Source organism: Podarcis liolepis (genome assembly GCF_965112155.1).
Source record: "Podarcis liolepis genome assembly, chromosome: 12".
NCBI classification, from domain to species: domain Eukaryota; kingdom Metazoa; phylum Chordata; class Lepidosauria; order Squamata; family Lacertidae; genus Podarcis; species Podarcis liolepis.
Window position 1 is genome coordinate 29003923 of NC_139563.1, and position 21862 is coordinate 29025784.

The window sequence follows — 21862 nt, forward strand, 5'->3', positions numbered from 1 at the left end:
CTTTTGTTTCATTGCTGTAAAGTTTGGACAGTGTGGCTTCAACTATCATCAAGCTGACAATTCTAGAACAGGCAAATCAGCAGGGAAGGTAAGCTTCCCATCAGGAGCACATCTACGGCTATGACTAAGCATGCAGATTGGACTAAGAAGCTTCCACTTGCAACCACCCATCTGTAGGTTGTCTCTCACATGCGACTTCCTTCTTCAGAGGCATTTAACTTGTATGCTTCACTTGTTTAAGCAAAGAAAAGTCGATGAAGTATTTCGGTATAAGACTTGTTTATTAAACTTCTGTCCTGCTCTTCCTCCCAAAGTGGTAAACAATAACCACAGCAGTTTTTCCTCTAGTTTTGATATAAAGTGATAAAATGTTGGAAACCTTCAATTCACTCTGCTTCAGTGGACTTCAAGTACCATGTAAAGGAAGTCAACATTATAATGAACCCAGACTTAGTATAGCTGACAATATTATTTTTGTACATACTAGTAATTCAGAAATGAAGTTGAACAATACTGACAATACAAAACCCTTTAAGATTCAATTTTTTATTCATACAAAACAAAAACAAATTTGGGGGGTAATAAAGGACATTCTAGTATTTCTGCTTCCAGCTAGCATTCTGTAACATTTCTCTGTTCAATATACAGCAGTCCCATCTCAGACCACAGCATCACTGAAAGCTATGAAGTTTCCATCTTGTAGCCGTGTTTTTCTAATTCAGCTCTGTAAAGTAAAAACAAAGCACACAAATTATTTAAATCCTGCGAAATGTTAGACACTCAATTCTTGCTTACATTAAAAAAAACACTTGATTGGAACCAGACTAAGTTTCCACTGAGTATCAATGAGACCCAAGTGCCAGGAACTGTCTGGGCTCAACCCAACATGTATGTATATAATCTCTCAAAACATATTCTAATTACTCTTCCTTTTGCTTCTGAAAGAATTAGTATTCTGATGAAAAGTCTAATCACATAATATAAAATCCTTTTTATATTGGGTTGGATCCAGATTAAAGTAAGCTGCACTATGTTCCCACTGAAATGACTTCATTCAAGCTACAATCCTATATCCACTTACCTAGAAAGAGGCTTCATGACTGCACTGTCAGTTATAACTAACTTTTCACACTCATTTAAGTAGGACCCATGTGCAACTAACTTAGTCTGGATCCAGCTGTTTATCATATTTCTACCTGCACCAATCAATAGGAAAAGGTTGCTGTAAACAGTTCAATGAAATATGTATCTTGCTTCAGCTCTATGCTACTTCCTCCAAAACTTTCCTCCCCCCTCTACCTGTGGTTGCATCCATTCGCCACCCACCCGTCCCCTACTGAGTTGCTAAAGCAGACACAAGCAGCACAAGCCTTTGAATTATGTTGTTTCAGTGTGCATGTATCTCCATCTTCTTTGACTGAAGAAGCCACAAACCCCTCAAGGCCAAAGGGAGGCAAGGCATTGCTAAGCATGGAGCCAAGGTAACAAAAATAAGATATATGCAAAGAAAAAAACAATCTGAGAACATAAAAAAACTCCTTCCAGTAGCACCTTAAAGACCAACTAAGTTAGTTCTTGGTATGAGCTTTCGTGTGCATGCACACTTCTTCAGATACCTTGGTATTTTGACTATGGCAGACCAACACGGCTACCTATCTAAATCTGAGAACAGGAAGTGTTATTTTGCAGATACAGTACATAAAGGAAAACAGATGAAGCAACTGAAATATGATCCAATCATTAAATGCTTTCTCCTCCTCTTCTTTCTGATGTATCTGGCATGGTTCTTCAGTTTGGCTATATTATCGATATCTGCTGTATAAGAAATAATAGTCAGTCCTGCAATTAACTTAAAACTGCTTTTTCAGACTGACAATAAGTGACAGCAACACAATTTTCATCTCAAAATTCAGCTGGAGATATTGAGCTTAACCCATTTAGAGCTGCTAGTACCTCAATAGTGATTAATACTAGTTGACACTGCAGCTATTTTATTATGTGCACAATATGGCTAAATATCAGTAAAGTGACGCAGCTTGAAACTTAAAGCAACTGCTGATGTGCACAAAGTTCCATGTTACGTATGGGAGCCGCTACAAAGTGATTTTGTCCAGCATGTCGGATCTGATTCTTGTTTGAGGGATTCTAGCCTGCAATTTTTTCACTATTTGTATATACTGAAAACTTTTAGATGACCTTAGCTGATTGGAGAAATCATCTTCCACATTGTCATCATCCCAATTGTCTTCCCACACATGTGCATCTTCATCTTCATCTAAACCAGCCCAGTCTGAAAAAAGGACACAGGACAAGTTTAGTTTATATATAGTTAAAATGTGAGCAAAACATTTCAGCAACTTGAATATCAGAAAGCTTCATTCCCTTTAATTGTGTTATAAATAGTTGTTTTTAACTGTTTTAACAATAATCTTACTGCATTATTGTTTGGGAGACTGCTTTGAGGGATTTTTTACAATTAAACAGTGTATCAATTTTATGAAATGAAATAAATAAATGCAACTTTAAGGATACAATTCAGAGCACAATGTAATTTCATGCCGCTCTTCTGTAAGTATGCAATATTTACTGCAGTTCATGCAGTAATATTAATGGCAAAGGTAAAAACTGAAAGTGAACAGTGGCTAAAACATGTATCTTGAATCTACCACTTTCCCAGCATCTTATACACACTTTATAAGATGACAGAGCTCCATTGGTATGAACTGAGATTATTTTAACGGTTAGATCTGGACCAAAGCCAAGACTCGTGGTTTGTAAATGCATGATTGGAGTCAAATGATAGAAGCACTTCACAGACTGATCCCCTTAAAAGGTCTGGCTGGTAATTTCTAGTCACAGATATTCCAAATTTGTAAGGCTGAACAGCTCTGTTCAAGGTGGAGGAAACGAGTAAGGTGAGTCAGTATCAGGCAACCTAGACAACATGCTAGGGTGAGGAAATGAGGCAAAGAGATAAGAGAGCAGCAAACTAGATGCTGTCTGGCCAAAGATCAGGTACTGGCCCAGGAAGCTTTTTAAAAAAGAGAGAGGTTGAACCCAATTAGGGAAAGGGCCCAGAGTTCTGTCCTGCTAGTAAGGAGTATTGAGAGGTCAGTCCCTATTCATATATTTAAACTCCATGGATACTACTTCAATACCAGTTGGGACCCTAATACCAGGGAATTTGAAAAATGACATGTGAATAAGTTGCACATCAGATTTCATCACCGCAAAACAAGTGGGAGCTCAGGCTATTAAACCATGTGCTTTTCTCCTGACAGGCTTTCAAACCATTGGCACAAATGTGTAAGATTTGAGACACACAATGATAGAGGCAGCGATCAAAGACCATGTATTGCTGTACATTTCTAATGCCATCCTTCAGGACATAAAAGCGACCTGTTCCAGCAATGCCTTTCTACTGTTTTCCAAAGTAAAAACTGGCTTTTCAAATACATTTCTGATCTCTAGAACTCTAACCCACGACAATAAGTAAACCAGTCCTGTGCTTAAACAATACTGTGGCAACCTGATGCAAAAACACAGTAACTATGCTATGACAGTTCACGGGCTTTGTAACCAAAATACTACTGTATAAGTTTCACATTTAGGTGGTGTTTTTCAAAAGACACAAGATATGAGCATTTCAGGGCTTTGGCATTCTCGTTTACTATATAGCACATTGAGCTTTCATGCATTAAAAATATGAATAAAGTTAATCTTTTGATGATTCTGAAACAAATAAGTTATGCTCCCTGCTAACCAGCCTTGAGATGAGCAGACTCTCATCTTACAGTCTTTCCTCTCCCTGGAGTAAATACCACTCACTCCACTTAATCATGGCTGTCAACTTCTAAACATACATACTACAATTTAGGAATGGAAAAATCCAGGGCACAGTACTTAGATATATCTCTGGTGTTTTATTCTGTTTTAAATTTTGCACATTGCAAGTTTTTGTTTTGTGTAAGTTGCTTATTTATTTTTCATAAATAAATGAAACTTACTGCCTAGCATGTTTCTAACCAAGGAGTAGACCTGCTTTGTTTTAACTGGGTTTTTGATAAAAAGCTTCTTGCAATTGACATTACTATAATATTAATGAACACAATAATGTCAGCAGAGTGCATTAATTCATTTTAGATCACAACAGCCCCTGTTCTAACAGATCAATCTCTGTTGAAACACTAAACATAGCAATGCAAAACATAACTTGCAACACATTCTTATTTCAGTAACTGAAATTATATGGATCACTGGTATCTTTGTAGCTACCATAATTTCTTGAAAGCAAATGGGTTGGGCTGAAAGACATGCTCACTAAAATTAATACGGTGTAAAATGCAAAACCCCAAGTGCATCCAGCTGTACAGCAGCTCGGGGGTAACACAATAGGTACTGATGGGGGTGGTGGGTAGGAGGCTTCTCCCCACCCTCAAACATTCCAAACAGACAACTAGTTTCCACATCAAAGTTCTGTGCAACTTGCAGCATTTGGAACATTAGCTGATAAAATGATCACCTCGCTTTGTCCTCCCTACTGATTAAACTTGCTGCACTATAAGCAGCAGTCATCTTCACAAAAACTGAGACAGAAAGCCTGTAACTATACATTATTCATGCAGCTAAAGGATGTTATTTGCACACTTGCAAATGTAAAATTATCATCCAGTGGTATTATTTTCCTTTCACCAGATAAAATGAAAAAATATAAAGCATTATGGGGATTTGAAAGTACTGTATCATTAATTAACTACAACATGCCCATGTTTCAAAGATCTTAAAACTACTTGTATAACACAGTTGTTAAATTCTTCTACACTTAAAAGCCAACATATACTTTGTTTATCGCTCTAACATACCTAAGTAACTTATTTTTCACACTTCTGTACAATTTCCAAAAAATATTTAGCATGTGATGAATTCTTATAAGGAATACTGTACCACAATGGAATGTTTAACAAAAATAGAACAAATCAATTTCAGATGGTTGAATTTGAAAGGTAAGAATAAAATCACCCTTGAAATGTAGGGTGCTTTAATAAAAACATTCTTTGTGGAATGTTTCTTTCTCATATGTCAATATAACTTTGCATTGTGAAACTCTGTAACTGGAAGGTGCACTTCTGAAATTTAACACAGAAGTTTACTGATACCCATGCTATTATTATTCATACCTATACTACTAAAATTCTAAAGGCTCTTTCAGTTAGACTGCTGAAATAATATGACGAATCAGCAGCTCAAGATTTTTATACAAAAAAACTTTGCACTTCTCAGTGCTGAGCAACTGCAGCACAGCAAATGCAATTAAAGCAAAATGATAGTGGCACTGCTTTTAGCACAATGTGCATGGCATCAAGCTTTAAAATATATAACAAAGTTCAGCTACAAAGCAGAGATGTTTAAAAACATAATACTGCTAATAAATTGTATGAAACAGACTTTTTAAAAATCCGCTACATAGTTTTGCTGAGCTATACAATAATACAGAAGCCTTATTTAAGGTCAGCAGTAGCCACTGTTTGTGCAATCCTGTTTTACTGTTGAAAAAGCACCACCACCATCACAGCAGATCAGCAACAGCAACGAATCAACCAATCATATTCAAATGTAATAGAAACATAATACAGTAAAGTTGAGCGAGTACTGTCTGAAACCAGAATCTGCATTTCTGGTCATTCAGCAAAGACTGAGGCCCTTGGTTTCTGAGTCTGCCACAATTTACTGGAAGCAAGTTCTATAAATGAACAGGGCTTTCTTCCTGGCTATTAAAGGGGATTGTAAATATGGTGTTCTGAATACGCAAGAGTGACAATTATTAAACAGCTGCTACTAAATGTTTAACACACATTGACTGGCTTTCTGTACATGCCATCACGTCTATTGAGCAAGGATAGCATCTTTGTTCACCAGGTGAGAGATCTTGGTCCTACCAACTGTACCCAGGAAAACAGTCGGATCACATCCCTGTTTAGCTCAAAGTGCACAAGCGGAGAGAAATCCTCCGAATGGTACACGCGTTTTAAAGCGGTCCAAAACCTGGCCAGCCACCTGTCACGCCTCAAGAAACCTGATGTTTCTTCCACACGGAATGGGGGGGCGATGCGGGTGAGACAGCCAGCCAGGAACTCGCGCTGCGTAAACACACCGCGCATGGCATTGTTACACACACACACACACACACACACACACACACAGACACACCCCGCGGGGCAAAGCATCCTGGGAACTATAGTTCGATGCTGGGAACTGCAGCTCTGAGGAGTCACGTGCTTCAAACGTGTGGGCAGCCTCAGGCGCGAAAGGGATGCTGGAAGATAAGGCCCCGAGGCCGCAGAGGCTCCTACTCGGGAGCAACCAAGCCCCAACTGTGAGGAGGGGGGCCCCTCTCGCGGGAACAGCGCGCGCGCACACACAAACACAGAGGCGTGCTTGAGGCCTAGTTTTCAGCCTCCCCGCCCCCCACCAGGCAACAGCGCACAGTCACCGTCCTCGTCCCTAGGCCCGCCCCACGAGCCGCTCCCCTCCTGGGTTCAAGGCTACCTTCGGCCGGGAACTCCTCGAACTCGTCGTCCTCCTCCAAGAGCCCCAAGTCGACGGGCTGTTTCTTCTCCGACATCATCGGCCTTGCGCCGCTCTAGAGCCCGCCAGCGACTCCCACTCTATTGCTCCCCGCTGGGAATGACGGGACGGCGACGGAACCGGGAGGCCGGCCGGCAAGCGAGCGAGCGAGCGGAAGGCGCATGCGCCTTCTCCCGCACGGCCTGGCCGCTCTAGCCGCCGACGTCGCTCGCGAGAGCGTATCGGCGTCATCCCACCCCCACAAGCGCGCGCTGCACGCTCTTCGTCCCGCGTCACGGCGGTTTATTTCGCGTCCATCTCGTTCTTTGTGTTTAGTTACCTCGGCGGGGATGTGCAGGGAGGGAGTTTCGGCGCTTTTCTTTTCGGAGGGAGGGGGGCAGAGGCAATGGGGGAAACGAGCCAGGGCGTGAGCAACAAAAGCACGCAATGCAATAAACTACATCCTACATCAATATTTGTGCCATTCTTATCCCGCCTTTCTGCCAAACAAAATGGGATGGTGCCCATTGTTCCCCACTTCCATCCTCACAACAACCCTGTGAGGTAGGAAGATGCTGGCTAACCCATCTTGGCTGTGAGTCCTGGAAGACCTTGCAGGCCTTTCCCCACATAGCCCAGAAAGGCCTTGAATGACTCCAGCTGCAAAAGTTGATGCTGCTGAACAGACTCTTGGGCTGGGGTGTTGTTGTTTGGAAGCGGGGGTTGTTGCTGTTACCTGATATTAATTTCTTTGTATGTTGATTTTTAGACCTTACTATTTAATTGTTCGTTGGGTTGTGTGCAATTGTGAAGGAGTTGTGTATGTTTAGCCTGGAAAAAAGGAGATACAATAATAGTCATTTCCAAATCACTTTAAGGGCCTGTGAATCAAGCTTGTTTTCCCTTGCTCCAGAGGGCAGGACTCTAACCAAGGGCTCCAAGTTGCAAGAAAGGAATATTGCTCAAAAAAAAGATATGCTGATATGCCTAGATTAAAATGTGAAGTACTAGATGGAAAAAATTAGTAAGGAAAGATAATAAGAATATATAGATGATTTGAGAAGATTGTAGAATGCAAAGATTATTGTAAATTGTATAATGTGGAGGAAATTGAGTGGGGGTGGAAGGAAGTGGGAGGAAGGAGAAAAGAATAATGCAATGGATTGAGGAAATAGAAATGTAAATGTATGGTAGGATGGGGAGGAAATGGTGTTGCCTTTGGTACATCTGTATTGTAATGTAATATGTGAAAACCTTGCAAGTTTGCCAATGTGTCTCCATTATACAGTTCACTCTTGGGCGGGGGTGGGGGAGATTCCGACTAAACATCAGGAATAACTTTTCTGACAGGATGAGCTGTTTGACAGTGGAATGGACTCCCTCAGAAGGTGATTGACTCTTTCATTGGAAGTTTCTAAACAGAAGTTGGATGACCATCTGTCGTGGATGCTTTAGTTGAGATTCCAGCATTGCAGGGAGCTGGACTAGATGATATTCGGACTGCCTTTCAATTCTACAATTCTGTGCATCTCTGAAAATATATGCTTACAGGTATTCAAGATAAAGGAACTCAGTCCTCCTTTGCACGTAGTCACCCCCTTTCTGTTTTCCCCCTTCTTCTTATCACTTTAGAAAGAATCCTGAACAACAACAATGAAACAGTTTTACTACGACTGATGTATTTCTGAAGATTTCGATGCAACAACGATGTGGATCTACATCAGTTGAAGAACATTGTACTAAAATGTAACTGCTATTCAAGTACCTGATTATGTATACAAGCCACATAACACAGCAAAGCAAAACATTTTCCTTGAAGATTTTTCTGCATCCCACACAACTGAGTTCTCTCTGTTGGCATGACAGAATGAACATGTGTTGCCAAAATATAGGGGAATAAAGGATGGCTTCAGATGGCCTATTGACAGTAATTAGATAGCACGCTCACAACACTATCCCCTTCTTAAAGATGGTCTGGTCCTCAGAGCTTTTGGAGCAGAGCAATCCTAAGCATTTTTGCTCAGAAATATTTTGGGACTTAGTACTCAGAAAGTGTGTTTAGGTTGGATTACAGCCTCAAAGGGCACACAGCTTTCCCTTGTATCTTGGGTTCATTTCCACCCTCAAATACCCACTTTTAAGGCCCTTTGTGGAAAACCATACTGACTCTCCCACAGCATTTAAGGTAATCTGTAAATGTAATCTTTTATGATGACTTTAATTTTCTATAATCTATGTAAAATTTAGTGCTCCCATCCTCCTTTGCCAGGAGAGGTCCAAAGGCTGCTGGAAGGTTCAATTATTTCCTGCTGGATTTCATGGTTTGCTGGCAAAGCTCTTTCTGATTTGCAACAGGCAGCCTGCAGGGCACATGTTTTACAAAGTGCCTTTTCCTTCATATTATTATTATTATTGCTTTCAAAATTAGTTTACAAAAGAGTTTACAATATAAAGAGGCGGAGAAAACAGCAAGGAACATCCTTGTAATATTAAGGAATATAGTAGACTAGATAAACTAAAATGAAATCATCAAGATTAAAACACATGCCAAAAAGAAAGAAAGAAAAGAACTCACAAGATGAGAACTGTAATTGGACAGAATGATTTTATTTATTTTTGCTAATTTTCTTAATTACAATTCTTAGAGACCCCGAAAATGGTTAACATTATAAATTATCTCCCATTATTTTTAATTCCTTTTTTAAAAAAAAGCTCATTCTTGTTTGAAACCTTTAAAACCTTTTTCTTCTTGCTCTACCCATAAAATCAAAGATATCTTGTTCAGTGTTGCAAAATCCTCCATTTTGATTTGCCATATTTAATAGTCTATATTATTTTAATGAATGTTAAATGTTATTTTATTTGCATAGTGTATATTGTATTATGCATATTGCCTGATTTATATGATGTTAGCCACTCTGAGCCCGGCTTTGGCTGGGGTGGGCGGGATACAAATAAAATGTTGTTATTATTATTTTATTATTACAGTCAATGGGACTCTTTCTTTTTCCAGTACTTTGTGTAAAGTATTCTTTCCGTTGCAAACATATAAAATAATTATCTTTATCTAAGAACCAGCATCTTCCAAAAATGTTAATAAAAATACTCTAGGGTTTAAACATACAGTATGCCCACATCTTATAGACATTTAAATTGTGTGATTTCAGCCATATGCAGTTGAAGGCAGGCTGGTTGAATTTTCAAAAGCCAAAGCCAAACCAAGGGAAAGATCTTAAAAGCTCTTTTTGTGCTGGGTCAGAGTGGGATTACCTCGCACAGAAAGCACTTTTAAACTCTGCACCTTGATTAGAGGGCAAGGCCCACTCAATGTGCTGGCTGTGGGATGCTCTTGCAAGATCTCATGCAGAGACCTTAAAACCTTTTTGCATTGGGTCTGCTTGGGTGCAAAAACAGCTTTTAAGCTCTCCAACCTGGTAGCCAATGGAGGGCTGGAAGGGTTGAGTATGGACAGTTTTCACATATATGTGGAACCCTTGGAACTGGAATCCTGTGAAAGATGTGAGCATATACTGTATTCCATATTCCAAACTCATTTGACTATTTCATGAAATCTCCTGCCAATAATTCTTTGTCACAGAACAGGTCCAATAAAAACAATCAGCCCTATCTAGTCTGCATTTGCTGCTATTATAGATCCTAAATCATCTAGTACAGTGGTTCCCAATTAGGTAAGTATTTTGAACCCCCTTTTTCCCCAAAAGCCAAGCCATGGACCCCCTACCTTTGAAAAATGTGAATGGTGTCACAGACCCCCTGGGTGGGTTATGTGTACTCCCTGGGGTCCATGGGCCACCAATTGAGAACCCCTGGTCTAATAGGTTAAGTACCAATCTTCCCAACTTCCTATTAAAATTAACAGTGTTGTGGATTCCTTAATACTTGACCAAGTTTATTGTCACGTATCAGCAGAAATTGCTTTTCCAGTCATTAATTCCCATTTTTCAAGTAAAACTGATTAAACTCTCTTCTTCTCTATAAAATGGGGGAGGAGGGGGAGGATATGAAAAGCACAGCCTAGATACATTCCATCAAGTGTCACCCACTGGCATGAATGACAAGCAGCAGAATGGTGGTGGACGCCACCCCAGTCTCTAAGTGGTGTGAGATTCCATGGGTTCCAGGCACTTACCTCTGGATATAGGGCGGTATATAAATTAAATTAATAATAACAATATCCAGGTTTCGTGTTTCCTTCAGAATGAGGTGCAGCATATATCTTTTTGATGTATGGTTTATTTACACATATATACAACCTTAGCCTACAATGGAGGGCTTCACAGCATTAACACTCCAAGAGGGTCTTGCTTTTCTATAGTCACAGCTTTGGATTCTATCAGAAATCAGGCATGGCTCTGACTCCCTGGCTTCCCAACCTATAGCTTGCTTCCAGCTGACATAGCTCAACTCTCCCCTCTGCCCTTTGTCTTTCTACCAGACAATTAAGGAAGGGAAGCACAGCCATTTGTCCTCTGGCACAGAACTGATTTCTTTGTTACCTTAACAACCCACACTTAGTCCAGTTCCTCACCAGGAAGCTAGCTTGGCTATTCCAGGAATTGCTTAGATTTTAACACTTGCTGAATCTAGGAATTAGAAGGACCTTGGCATGCAGCCTAGCCCCACAAAACTCAATAGCATTGAATATCCATGTCTGGAAAACAGAGAAAACGCCAACAAAGGAAGAATGGCAAGTCAAGCTTATGGACTATGTGGAACTGGCTAAGCTGACAGAGAGGATACATGAGAGAGACAACATCGATTTCAAAAAGGAGTGGGAACCATTTATAAACTGTATAAAAAGACAGTATACAATTTGGACCCATTGGCAGGTTTTGACTAAACTTTCACAACTATATAAGAGGTTCCAGTTACAGATAGGTAGCCGTGTTGGTCTGCCATAGTCAAAATAAAAAAATTCCTTCCAGTAGCACCTTAAAGACCAACTAAGTTAGTTCTTTGTATGAGCTTTCGTGTGCATGCACACATATCTGAAGAAGTGTGCATGCACACGAAAGCTCATACCAAGAACTAACTTAGTTGGTCTTTAAGGTGCTACTGGAAGGAATTTTTTTATTTTATATAAGAGGTAAAAGCCAGAAGGATATAGAATTTGTTTAATAAATCACTATGGAAATATGGGGGGAGGGGAGAAATATGGATATATAAATTGTTCAATTAAGATTTGTAGAAAATTTGCTGTTACAATTTGGAAAATTCAATAAAATTATTTTTTTAAAAAAAGAATATCCATGTCTGAAAAAGAATGGGAATTTGTGGCAATTAATATGTTAAAAATGCATATCTGGGAAAGACAATTTTTAAATGAGTTCTTTGGAGTATAAAGCCACCATCTGGAATCACCCTAGACTTATTGCTCTCGGTCTCACCATCAGAATATCCTTTTTGTTAAAACCATTTGTCTCTGAACAGTGGTGACTGTGGCTTGTTAAGTGTGGGTGGGCAGTGGCATCCTTCCTGCAGTGGTGGAACTGCATTTTTGGGAGGGCGTAGGGCAAAGTTAGAGAATCTCCAGGTTTGCAGTGTTTGCCCCTATAACTCTGAACACCCCAAACCTTGCTGCCTTGCCCCACCCCATCCCAACAAGTCAGTGGCGTAGCGTGGGGGGTGCAGGGGGGGGCGGCCGCACCGGGCGCAACATCTGGGGGTTAGGGTTAGGGGGCGCAAATCCACGGGTTAGGGGGCACAAATCTACGGGTTAGGGGGCGCAAATTACTTGCCTTGCCCCGGGTGCTGACAACCCATGCTACGCCACTGCAACAAGTCAATTGAGAGACTCATGTCACAAGCCACTGCTGCCTTTAAATGTTTTGTGATAGTAAATGACATTCATTTAGCATTATATTGTAATATAATTGCTATTTCTCAGCTTTTACATTGTTTCCCGGTTTTATTTGGTTGCGAGTTACTTCCCTTTGTTGCCCAGGTTCTGTATCCTAATGCCACAATCTGCTACAATGTGAAGTTAAGCCATGATGCCTAATTTTATTTTTGGCTTCTGCAATCACAGTGCTTGCCAGGGAGCATGAGCTAAATCCACATGAGAGGTTAGCAACAGAAGGGGTCATCAGATGTCAAATATATCTATCGCCGTATCCCTCTCACTTTTCATAAATGTATTCTACAGTTACAAAACCAGAGGGTAACTGATTGGGTCTGGTCAGCTACCTACCGGTACTTGTGGTGCCTGCAGTGAATGAGATTTATCACTTTAAAATGAAGTTGGATTCTGCAGGAGTTTGTTGAATTGGAGCGCTGAAGAAAGGAATCATATTTTGCAACAACTTTCTATATGATTGAAGGCGCTTAAAGGGAATGCTTGCTTCAGAAATAATTGACACTCTCCATACTACTTCATAAAGAAACATGCCTTGCATTTTCCAGCATGGGACATACATTATAGCTTTTGTTTCTTCTTCAAATTCTGTTCCACTGATTAAACTGAATAGGACCTGGGATCTTCTAACTGTAGAGGGTCAGCTGTGTACATTGAGAACCAAAGGTGAGAAGGTTTTGATTGGCGAAAGAGTTTAGCATGCAGCATAAAGACCTTGGCTTAGGGTACTAACACTCAAAATGTATTAATATAAAAAGCCCTTAAAACCCCCAATTCCAGGATATATTTCGCTAGCAGCCTTGAAGAATATGATCTAAGGCAGGGATGGGTAGACTTCAGACTTGTGAGATCTACTCTGGTTTCTTTCTTTTTTAAAACTTTACTAAAAACCCCAAGTATAAATACATACACTTAGAATTAAATAGCCCTTGACTCAGGAATTTGAGTATCTGAACTGAACTCAGCTCATAGTCCTTCCATAAAAAATACACATTTGGATACCTCCCCAGAACCAGCAGTGGGTTTGTTTGGTTTTTCATTTGGCAATATGCTTTATGGTGGAGAAACTCATTTTGTTGTTGCCATTGTTTTTTTAAAAAGTGTGTCAGAAATTCTTGCTAATCTACTTCAAATCACCCAGACATCTACCAGTGAATCCCAATTTACTTTCTGCCCCTCCCTGATCAAAGGCATCAAGGACACATGGAATTCATATAGAATTGTGTGAACTTAAAGGTATTATGTCAGTCAACACAAACCCTTTGGAGTGCCTAGAATGACTTGATATATACATATAATCACTTGTTTTCTTTTTAACACACACAAAATGCATTTATCAGTTGAATGTTATTCAGCTGAATGTCATCAGTTGTTTATTACTTTATTTATTCATTGTTATTATTTTTAAAGGAACACAACACCCAAAGAGGACTGTAAAGTCACATTTATTCAGGTTAATTCTGTATTCTGCTGGTGAGTCAGAATAACACAGAGTGCAGTGTGTACATGGCAGAACAAGTTTGTGCCTGTGGAGGCTCTGATGTGTTCTCGCTAGGCAGTTACTTCCCTTGCCTTATAAGAGAGCTGCCAGGTTGCCAGTTCTTTTCCTTGAACACCAAGAGGTTGATTCATGAGTCAATGACTTGCACAGCTGGCTTGCTCTGTGTCCTGGTTTTGAAGTGGGGGGGGGTATGCAAGACCCACATTGATAACGTTTCAGACTTGCTCCTGAATGTTCCCTATATTATCAGAGGCTAGGCAATGGTGGAAAAGGAAATAAGGGCATCAAACCTGTTTGATCTTTGTAATTTCTGGAAGATTAGAATAACTGTGGACATAAGTTAATTTTACAAGACAGAACAGCCAACAATGAGCCCCATATTATTCTTCCCCACTACTTCTGCCCAATAATGTATTAATACCAAGAAATAAACTGTGAAGGTATTAGAGTTTGACAATGTGGTCCATTGGAAAGAGCAGGAGCGGGGAACCTTTGTCTTGCCAGATGTTGCTGAACTAGAAACCCCATCAGCCCTGGCAAACATGGCCAATGGCTACATCTGGAGACCAAAGTTCCCCCACACCTGGGCAGAGGCAGAGGAAGGGGGAGTGGGGACGGGCCTCCCTGGGTGTCACCACTGAGGTGGGTGAGAAAATGCCGGGTAGCACTCACAGCGGGGCCTACAGCTCACCCAGGCCACATGCCTCTCTTGGCTCTGCGCTGCCCCAAATGGTCCACCCGCCGCCTCCACCTCAGCTGTAGGGCAATTGAGTGGGAGGAGGCAGGCAGACTCCTCGGAGGCCCCATAGAGTGTCCTGCCCCAGCTTGCCCCACCCCCGTGGGCGGCTGGCCCTGCCCCTGCGGGCACAGGACACGCACACCACCCCAGGTGCCCAATCGGCTTGCACCACCACTGCACCTAGATAGAGTGTTGAACTCAAAACATAATTTCAAATCTTTGTGATGCACAGTTGTTTCTCAATAGTCCCATCAGCCCTGCATTTTATAATCCACATTCTGAGTGCAGGCATCCATAGAGCCATGTAAGCAGCTGCAGATGTCTCAACTGCAGATGTTCTGATTTCATGGGCTTCACAATCACAACTTTGAACCATGGGAGAAATGGTAGAGGGACCTTTAAAGGTAAAGGTAAAGGGACTCCTGACCATTAGGTCCAGTCGTAACCAACTCTGGGGTTACGGCGCTCATCTCGCTTTATTGCCCAAGCGAGCTGGTGTACAGCTTCTGGGTCATGTGACCAGCATGACTAAGCCGCTTCTGGCAAACCAGAGCAGCGCACGGAAACGCCGTTTACCTTGCCGCCGGAGCGGTACCTATTTATCTACTTGCACTTTGACGTGCTTTCGAACTGCTAGGTTGGCAGGGGCAGGGACCAAGCAACAGGAGCTCACCCCGTCATGGGGATTCGAACCGCCAACCTTCTGATCAGCAAGTCCTAGGCTCTGTGGTTTAACCCACAGCGCCACCCGTGTCCCACTTGGGGTGGTAGATGGTGTTTATCTAAGACGTTTGTTTGCCACATCTGCTTAGAAGAATTCTAGTTGCAAGCAACTCTATGGGTCGTTTAGATAAATCCACCCTAGCAGCAAGATTCCCGATAACTATATAGATGAGAAAAGAAACATAGTGGAAGCATGTATGGAATATAACCAGTATATATTATATTCTCAAATTCTTCAGACGACTCATCATGTAATTTTCTTTCAAGACTCTTACAAATTTGTACTAGTACATGGTTGAATTGGACACATTTTTCAGTAGAGTTTATTTAATATTAATCTATTCATTTTGGGGTAAATGAAGAGTTTAATGGTTAAGATGTAACCAGAATGTATTCTCAAGTGTCGTGTTAGGTTTATCAATCAAGTAAAAATTATGCTCTTGAATAAAAGACCCATTGGCTACCATGTGATCCACTCCAGCTGGGTTAATTGGAAATCATTTTCTCCATCCTGCTATCCACCCTTGAACAATACTGTCTGAACCGCACCATATTATGTCGCTATTTCCCTTTGTAGGCGCTATGAGAACTACAAGCATCTGGCTGAAGAGCAGCCCAAACCCACCAAGGTGTAGAATGTGTATGTCTGAAAATGCTCCAGCCAGTCCTGCCTCTTGGATCTGTAAGGAAGATAATGAGCGCAAATCTCTTTTGTCTGTTAAAAACATAGCATAAATTATGCCAATAATAAGCTTGGCAGGACCGTATCTCTTGATCAAGTTACGTTGCATACTAAATTATGGGAAACTGGTCTGCAAGGGAGGCAGAAAATAAAATAAAATCCATGGGGAATTTCTCAAGGGAGCCAACTACCAACCGCATCAGAATCCATCATTCCCTCCCACAAAGCCCCCTTATTGAAATAAATGAAGGTTCTATACCTACAATGTTTGCTGGATTGTCCCACCCCTGTTTCACTCTGCCCTTTTCCTTTCTTTCTCTTGAAACTCTAAAGCATGGGTAGGCAACCAGAGGCCCATGGGCCAGATGCGGCCCAATCGCCTTCTAAATCCGGCCCTGGTCTGGGAATTAGCGTGTTTTTACATGAGTAGAATGTGTCCTTTTATTTAAAATGCATCTTTGGGTTATTTGTGGGGCATAGGAATTCGTTCATTCCCCCCCCCCTCAAAAAAAAATATAGTTCGGCCTCCCACAAGGGACAGTGAACTGAGAGACAGTGGACCGGCCCCCTGCTGAAAAAGTTTGCTGACCCCTGCTCTAAAGTACATGTACACCGAAGGTGTTTTCTGCAATCATAATCTCCTCCAGCAGCTGCCTCACGCTTTACATGCTCATTTCTCCTCCATGGTTTAATCATAGATCTGATTGTTTAAATAAACGAATCCTAACTTCCACTGGCCTCGTTGTAATTTTTGGACCTAAAAGGGCTACAAGATACGCAACAGGTTGACTATTTCCTCCCTGCGAGAAGGCTGAAGACCATCAACAAAGAGCCCTGCTACATCAGAGCTGTCTAGCTTAGCATCCTGTCTCCCACAGTGGCCCATCAGATGCTTGTGATAAGCCCACAAGCAAGATATAAGGGCAGTCATGCTCTCCCAGTGTAGATCCTCAGCTTCAGAGGTATGGTGCCTCTCTGAACCTGAACGCCAGTATGTAGCCATCCTGACTAATAGCAGCCACTGATGGCTTTATGCTCCATGAGCTTATCTAATCCCCTTTCAAAGCCATAAAGCTTGCCTGCCACTTCTGTGTGGCCCAGATGGACATTTCGATGTTTGCGTAATCAAAAAAGGCAGATGCAGCTACAATGGTTGCATAGGTCAAAGGCTGCTTCTGCCAGTGGATTTCCTTTGCTGGATCAGGGTGTGGAACTGAATCCAATTTAGTTACAAGATATAAACACAGAACTGGGGTATATGGTTCCAATCATCATCGTCATCATCATGGCCTTTTTTCAGCTGGAGCTCACTGGGGCTCAGCTCCAGCCCCTCTCAGGTGGGTGCCATTGCCATTCTAAGAGAACAAGGGAGAAGTTCGCTGTGAGCCCCAGCACCTTGTTTTCTAGAAAAATAGCACTAATAAGAATTATAATAATAAATGTTTGATTTGCTGCTGCTAACGCTACTTAACCAATCATTCCACAATATTTTTCAGCAGTCAAAAGTTCTTATTTCCTTACTTTATTAATTACGTTATATCAATTAATTAATTAATTAATGTGTGACATTTTAGTGTATTTTTGGTCTCTGCTGGAAGCCACCCAGATGGGTGGGGTACAAATAAATTATTATTATTATTATTATTATTATTATTATTATTATTATTATTCCGTTAATTTATTTCAGCTTAATGTAGTCCTGGAGATATTGACGTGCTGCCTGTGAGGGGTTTTGTCCTGGCTTTTCATAGGCTTGCTCCTGTGCTTTTCCTTTGGTTTTTAAGATCACGCAACCTGCTTTTGGTAGGCAGGCAGAAAATCTAAACACAATAAATAGATCTATGGGGTTAATGGTAACATCTATGCTTGAGAATAAAACTGATCATCTGATTTTACACACAATTATTGAGGAACGGTTTCTCCTGAAATCCCTTGATACATATTCCTCCCGCCACCCAATAAATGTGTTTTATATCAGAATACCAATGCAAAATAAATAAATAAAAAATAAAAGCATAGGCAGATATTATTATTCTTGTTTCTGGAAGAAGGGGAAAGAAACCAGTGTTTCACAGTATTTGAAAACGCACTATTTTCTTTGTTATGAAGAAAAGGTTGCAGGTGCAGTAGGGAGACAGAGCGAATCAGAGCTGAGAGCTAGTAAAGACTTGTTATGCAATGAAGAACTTGCCTTTTACAGCTCTTGCGTTCTTCAGCTAAAAGCAGATCGTTGCCATAAAGAAGTATTTACCAATTTTAAAAGGTCTTGGCCCATCATAGCGAGTGTTAGATTTCGAATATAGCTTTTGTTGCCAAGGTGACAAACACTTATAAATACAACACCTCGTTGAATGTGCTTTTATCCCAGTATTTTTATGGCTTTTAAATAAGATACCATTAGCAAATATATTAGGTAATTTTGCTGAAAGATGATTTTTCCACTAACACCTTTTTTGTTACATTTCCCCCAGGTATTTGAGTAAATGTCTGTTGTGACATTTCAGTCCTGCTAGGCTTCTGCAGCACGATGGTAAGAGGGTACCAATAGTATACCTGGTGAAGATTAGCCCATTACCTTTTGGTCTTATTTTTATTGATAATTGCCAAATGTACAAGTGACCACATCCCCCCCAAACACATACCCCAAAGTCTTTATTCAAGCGGTTACACGTTTAGGGGAGCAGCCTTTATTGCCTAGAGAATGATGATGAGATTGACCAAACACTTTATTATTTATTTATTTATTCATTTATACATACAAAATTATCCCCTTGTAAGAATCACAATAATGCAGCTTAAAGCACAGTGGAAAAAATGTATAAAATCTATATTAAGGCTTCACACACATTTTCTCCTACTTACCAAACAAACAAACAAACAAAGCATTACCCAAGCGGTTTCACCAAAGCAGTGAAAAGAAATACTTAAATGTGGAACAATAACTTTATTACTGGTCCAACTCCATGTAGCGGAACCAAATGTATTTTTAAGGAGGGAAAAGAATGCAAACTGGGCAGCCAGCAAGCTCTGCTCTTGGTGCCCAGTGATGTTTAGACTTGGAATTTAAAGGAAAGTGACTGGTTTACACTGTGAACATATTTGGTAGCAATCAGAGAATTGGCATCAAAAGGCAGGCATTAATTCCAAATATTTGTAGTTTCCTTACCAGACAGCAACTGTGGCGGAAAACATTACACAGCAGGATGTTCTGCAACCACCGAAGGATGGTGTTTCACTTTGGTAGTATTTGAGCTGGATGAAAAAGTAAATTATAACCTGGGCAGCCCAATTCACAACCCACTTAAGTTGGAGTTCTTGGATTTAAGCTAATTTGCTTCCACTGGTGCGTGTAAATGGGGACAGTAGTTGCTGGAATTAAACTACCACAGCGCAATGTAACTCAGTCGTAGATCGGGCGAAGAATATGTTGCAGACTTTCATTCTGTGCATTTTGGATACATTGGTTAGAGACCACCTCCTCCATTATGGCAGGAGCTGTTGCGGGCTTTTAGAACCGCAGAGAATCTTCTCAATTACTACATTTGTGAGCCAAGCCCATTCGGGGAGGATGTGCAGAAAACAGTCTTGGTGACCGGCTGGCATACACATGTGGTACTCCTTTGCCAATTCATACATTATGGTTGCGTCAAATCTGTGGACCAGTGGTTTTAAAAGGACCACAGCTCAGCAGGAGAGCACCTGCCTTGCATGCAGAAGGTCCTGTGTTCAGTCCTTGGTATCTCCAAGGTAGGAAAGGGAGAAAAACCCTGGAGAACAGCTGCCAGTCCCTGTAGAGAATGCTGAGCTAAATAGCCTTGGTACAAGACAGATTCCCTTGTTTCCAAAACTGTGTTCCTATAACTAATGGCATGGAGTCTCAGAATGAAGGATGAGGTTGAAAAACCTCAACAGTGTACAGATTTCTGATTGGGCAGAGGCCTCTTTGAATGAGGTCACGTTTTTTGATGGGCTAATTGCCATGGAATGTGTATCAATCAAGGCCTCAGATGCTGGGGGGGGGGGGATGTATGAAAGAAAGTGGTCTTTTTAAAGTACCTAGTTCTCAAGTCTTTTAGGGCTTTAAAAGCCCAAGCCAGCACCTTGAATTGTACCTAGAAACAAACTAGTAACCAGTGTAGATAAAACAAAATGGGCATCGCATGTTCTCAACATCTAGTTCCAGTCAACTCGTTGGCAGTAGCATTTTGCACCAATTGCTGTTTCTGAATACATTTGAAGGGCAGCCCCTTAAAGGGTGCACGAGAGTAGTCTAATCAGAAAGTAACAGGGGCATGAATAACTGTAGCAACAGCTGATTTTGTCAGGAAAGACTGTAACGGATGTGTCAACCAAAGCTGGAAAAATGCACTCCTCACCACTAAATGCTACCTGTATATCTAACAGAAGCACTGAGTCAAGATGACCCAACTCTGAATCATATGGGTCATCCACCAACACCTTGCCCATTTTAGATCTATATAAAGAGAGAGGGCAATAGATCATTCATTTGTCAAGAGACAAAACATGCACATCAGTGGACACTTGTTGGAGTCTCCAACTTACTACCTTTCCTTTTGATCTATTAATTCTTTTGCCACAGTGCCTTTGCCATGATTTTGGCTACAGTTCCTTGCTCATCACCTTCTTTCTCCTGATGCTTTTGGGAAGTCCTTGGCCATCGTCTCTCCATCTGTGGATTTCTTGAGATATACTGGCTCCTGGGGAATATCCATGAAAATGGTTGCTTTTTGGACAGAGATGGGCCCATCCTGTCCTGCTGCCTGAGGTGAGATGGAGTGGTACCTTGTTTGTTGGAGTTGCATGGTGGCAGTGGGGGTGGGCAGGGGGGGCACCCTGCCACAGGAGAAGTGGCAGCAGTGGTGAGATCTTATGGGAGGTCCACAAAATCATGTAAAATCTCACCAGAAGCCACCCCAGTGTTTCTCTCACTTCTCCAATGGCAGGGGTGGGTCACCTCACTGAATTTTGCCACCCTAGGCAATTGCCTCAGTCTGCCTCAAGAGCAGGCTGGTCCTGCTTTTGGATATGAACCCCAGGAGAGGATAAAATAGACAATGTCTTAGGAACATAGGCAACTACCAGGGTTGGCATGACCTTCGAGCAGAAGGAGGCAGTAGCCTCGGGTGGCAGAAGCTGAGGACCACCATCACCTCCCTGGCTGGTCCCCTCTGTTGGAGGGCAAAAGCAGGAATACCCTGCACACACATACCCATATAGCGAATAGCCCTTGAGTGTGCTGGGGGATGCTGCTACCCTGTTGTCAGTATTGAAATTTGAGTCCACCCTCAGGCCAATCACCATGGAATTAGGGGCACCATCTTATCCTTTGCCTCAGGCAGCAAAATGTCTCAGGTCAGCTCAGGCAGTTGGCCCATCTAGCGTAATATTTCCTACACTCACAAACATACTTGAAAAATGCCTGGGACATCTGTGGCTCTGCCTTCTTTCAGTCCCGCTGTTCCTGAACAGCAATAGCAGAAGCACCAAAGTAATGCTGAAAGAGAGAATGAGAGAGAATCTTTGTTTTGCTTTGCTTCAGCTGCTGCTAGATCAAAGACCTGCCTTGGGCATCCGTCGAAGGTTGCTTTTCCATGAAAACCCAGCAGTGGTAAGATAAAAAAGCATCATGTCCCTTATAATCCTGGACATTTTGATGTGGCAAATCCTCGGGCTGGCACCAGTGTGTTAACAAAGCACTTGTCTGCCTGTATTTCAAGACATGATTATACATATTGCCCTTTTTTTTCTTCAGAGACC

General features: G+C 41.5%; 1 protein-coding gene across 1 annotated transcript; it reads right to left on the reverse strand.

Moving 5' to 3' along the window:
- Positions 1–262: 262 nt before the first annotated feature.
- On the reverse strand, positions 263–6783 carry SEM1 (SEM1 26S proteasome subunit). The gene is made up of 3 exons (XM_083469081.1): positions 6547–6783; positions 2197–2290; positions 263–724 (listed from the first exon to the last, which is right to left on the reverse strand). Exons 1-3 carry the CDS (start codon positions 6623–6625, stop codon positions 682–684), a joined length of 216 nt encoding a protein of 71 aa, XP_083325207.1. The 5' UTR covers positions 6626–6783; the 3' UTR covers positions 263–681.
- Positions 6784–21862: the final 15079 nt, after the last annotated feature.

Bases quoted from the DNA above. Each gene is read 5' to 3' on its own strand.
- SEM1 (XM_083469081.1), bottom strand. From the start codon at position 6,625: ATGATGTCGGAGAAGAAACAGCCCGTCGACTTGGGGCTCTTGGAGGAG. The intron at 2,291-6,546 runs GTAGCCTTGAAC...TCCTTTTTTCAG, and splicing joins CGAGGAGTTCCCGGCCGAAG to ACTGGGCTGGTTTAGATGAA. The intron at 725-2,196 runs GTCATCTAAAAG...TTTACTTTACAG, and splicing joins GATTTCTCCAATCAGCTAAG to AGCTGAATTAGAAAAACACG.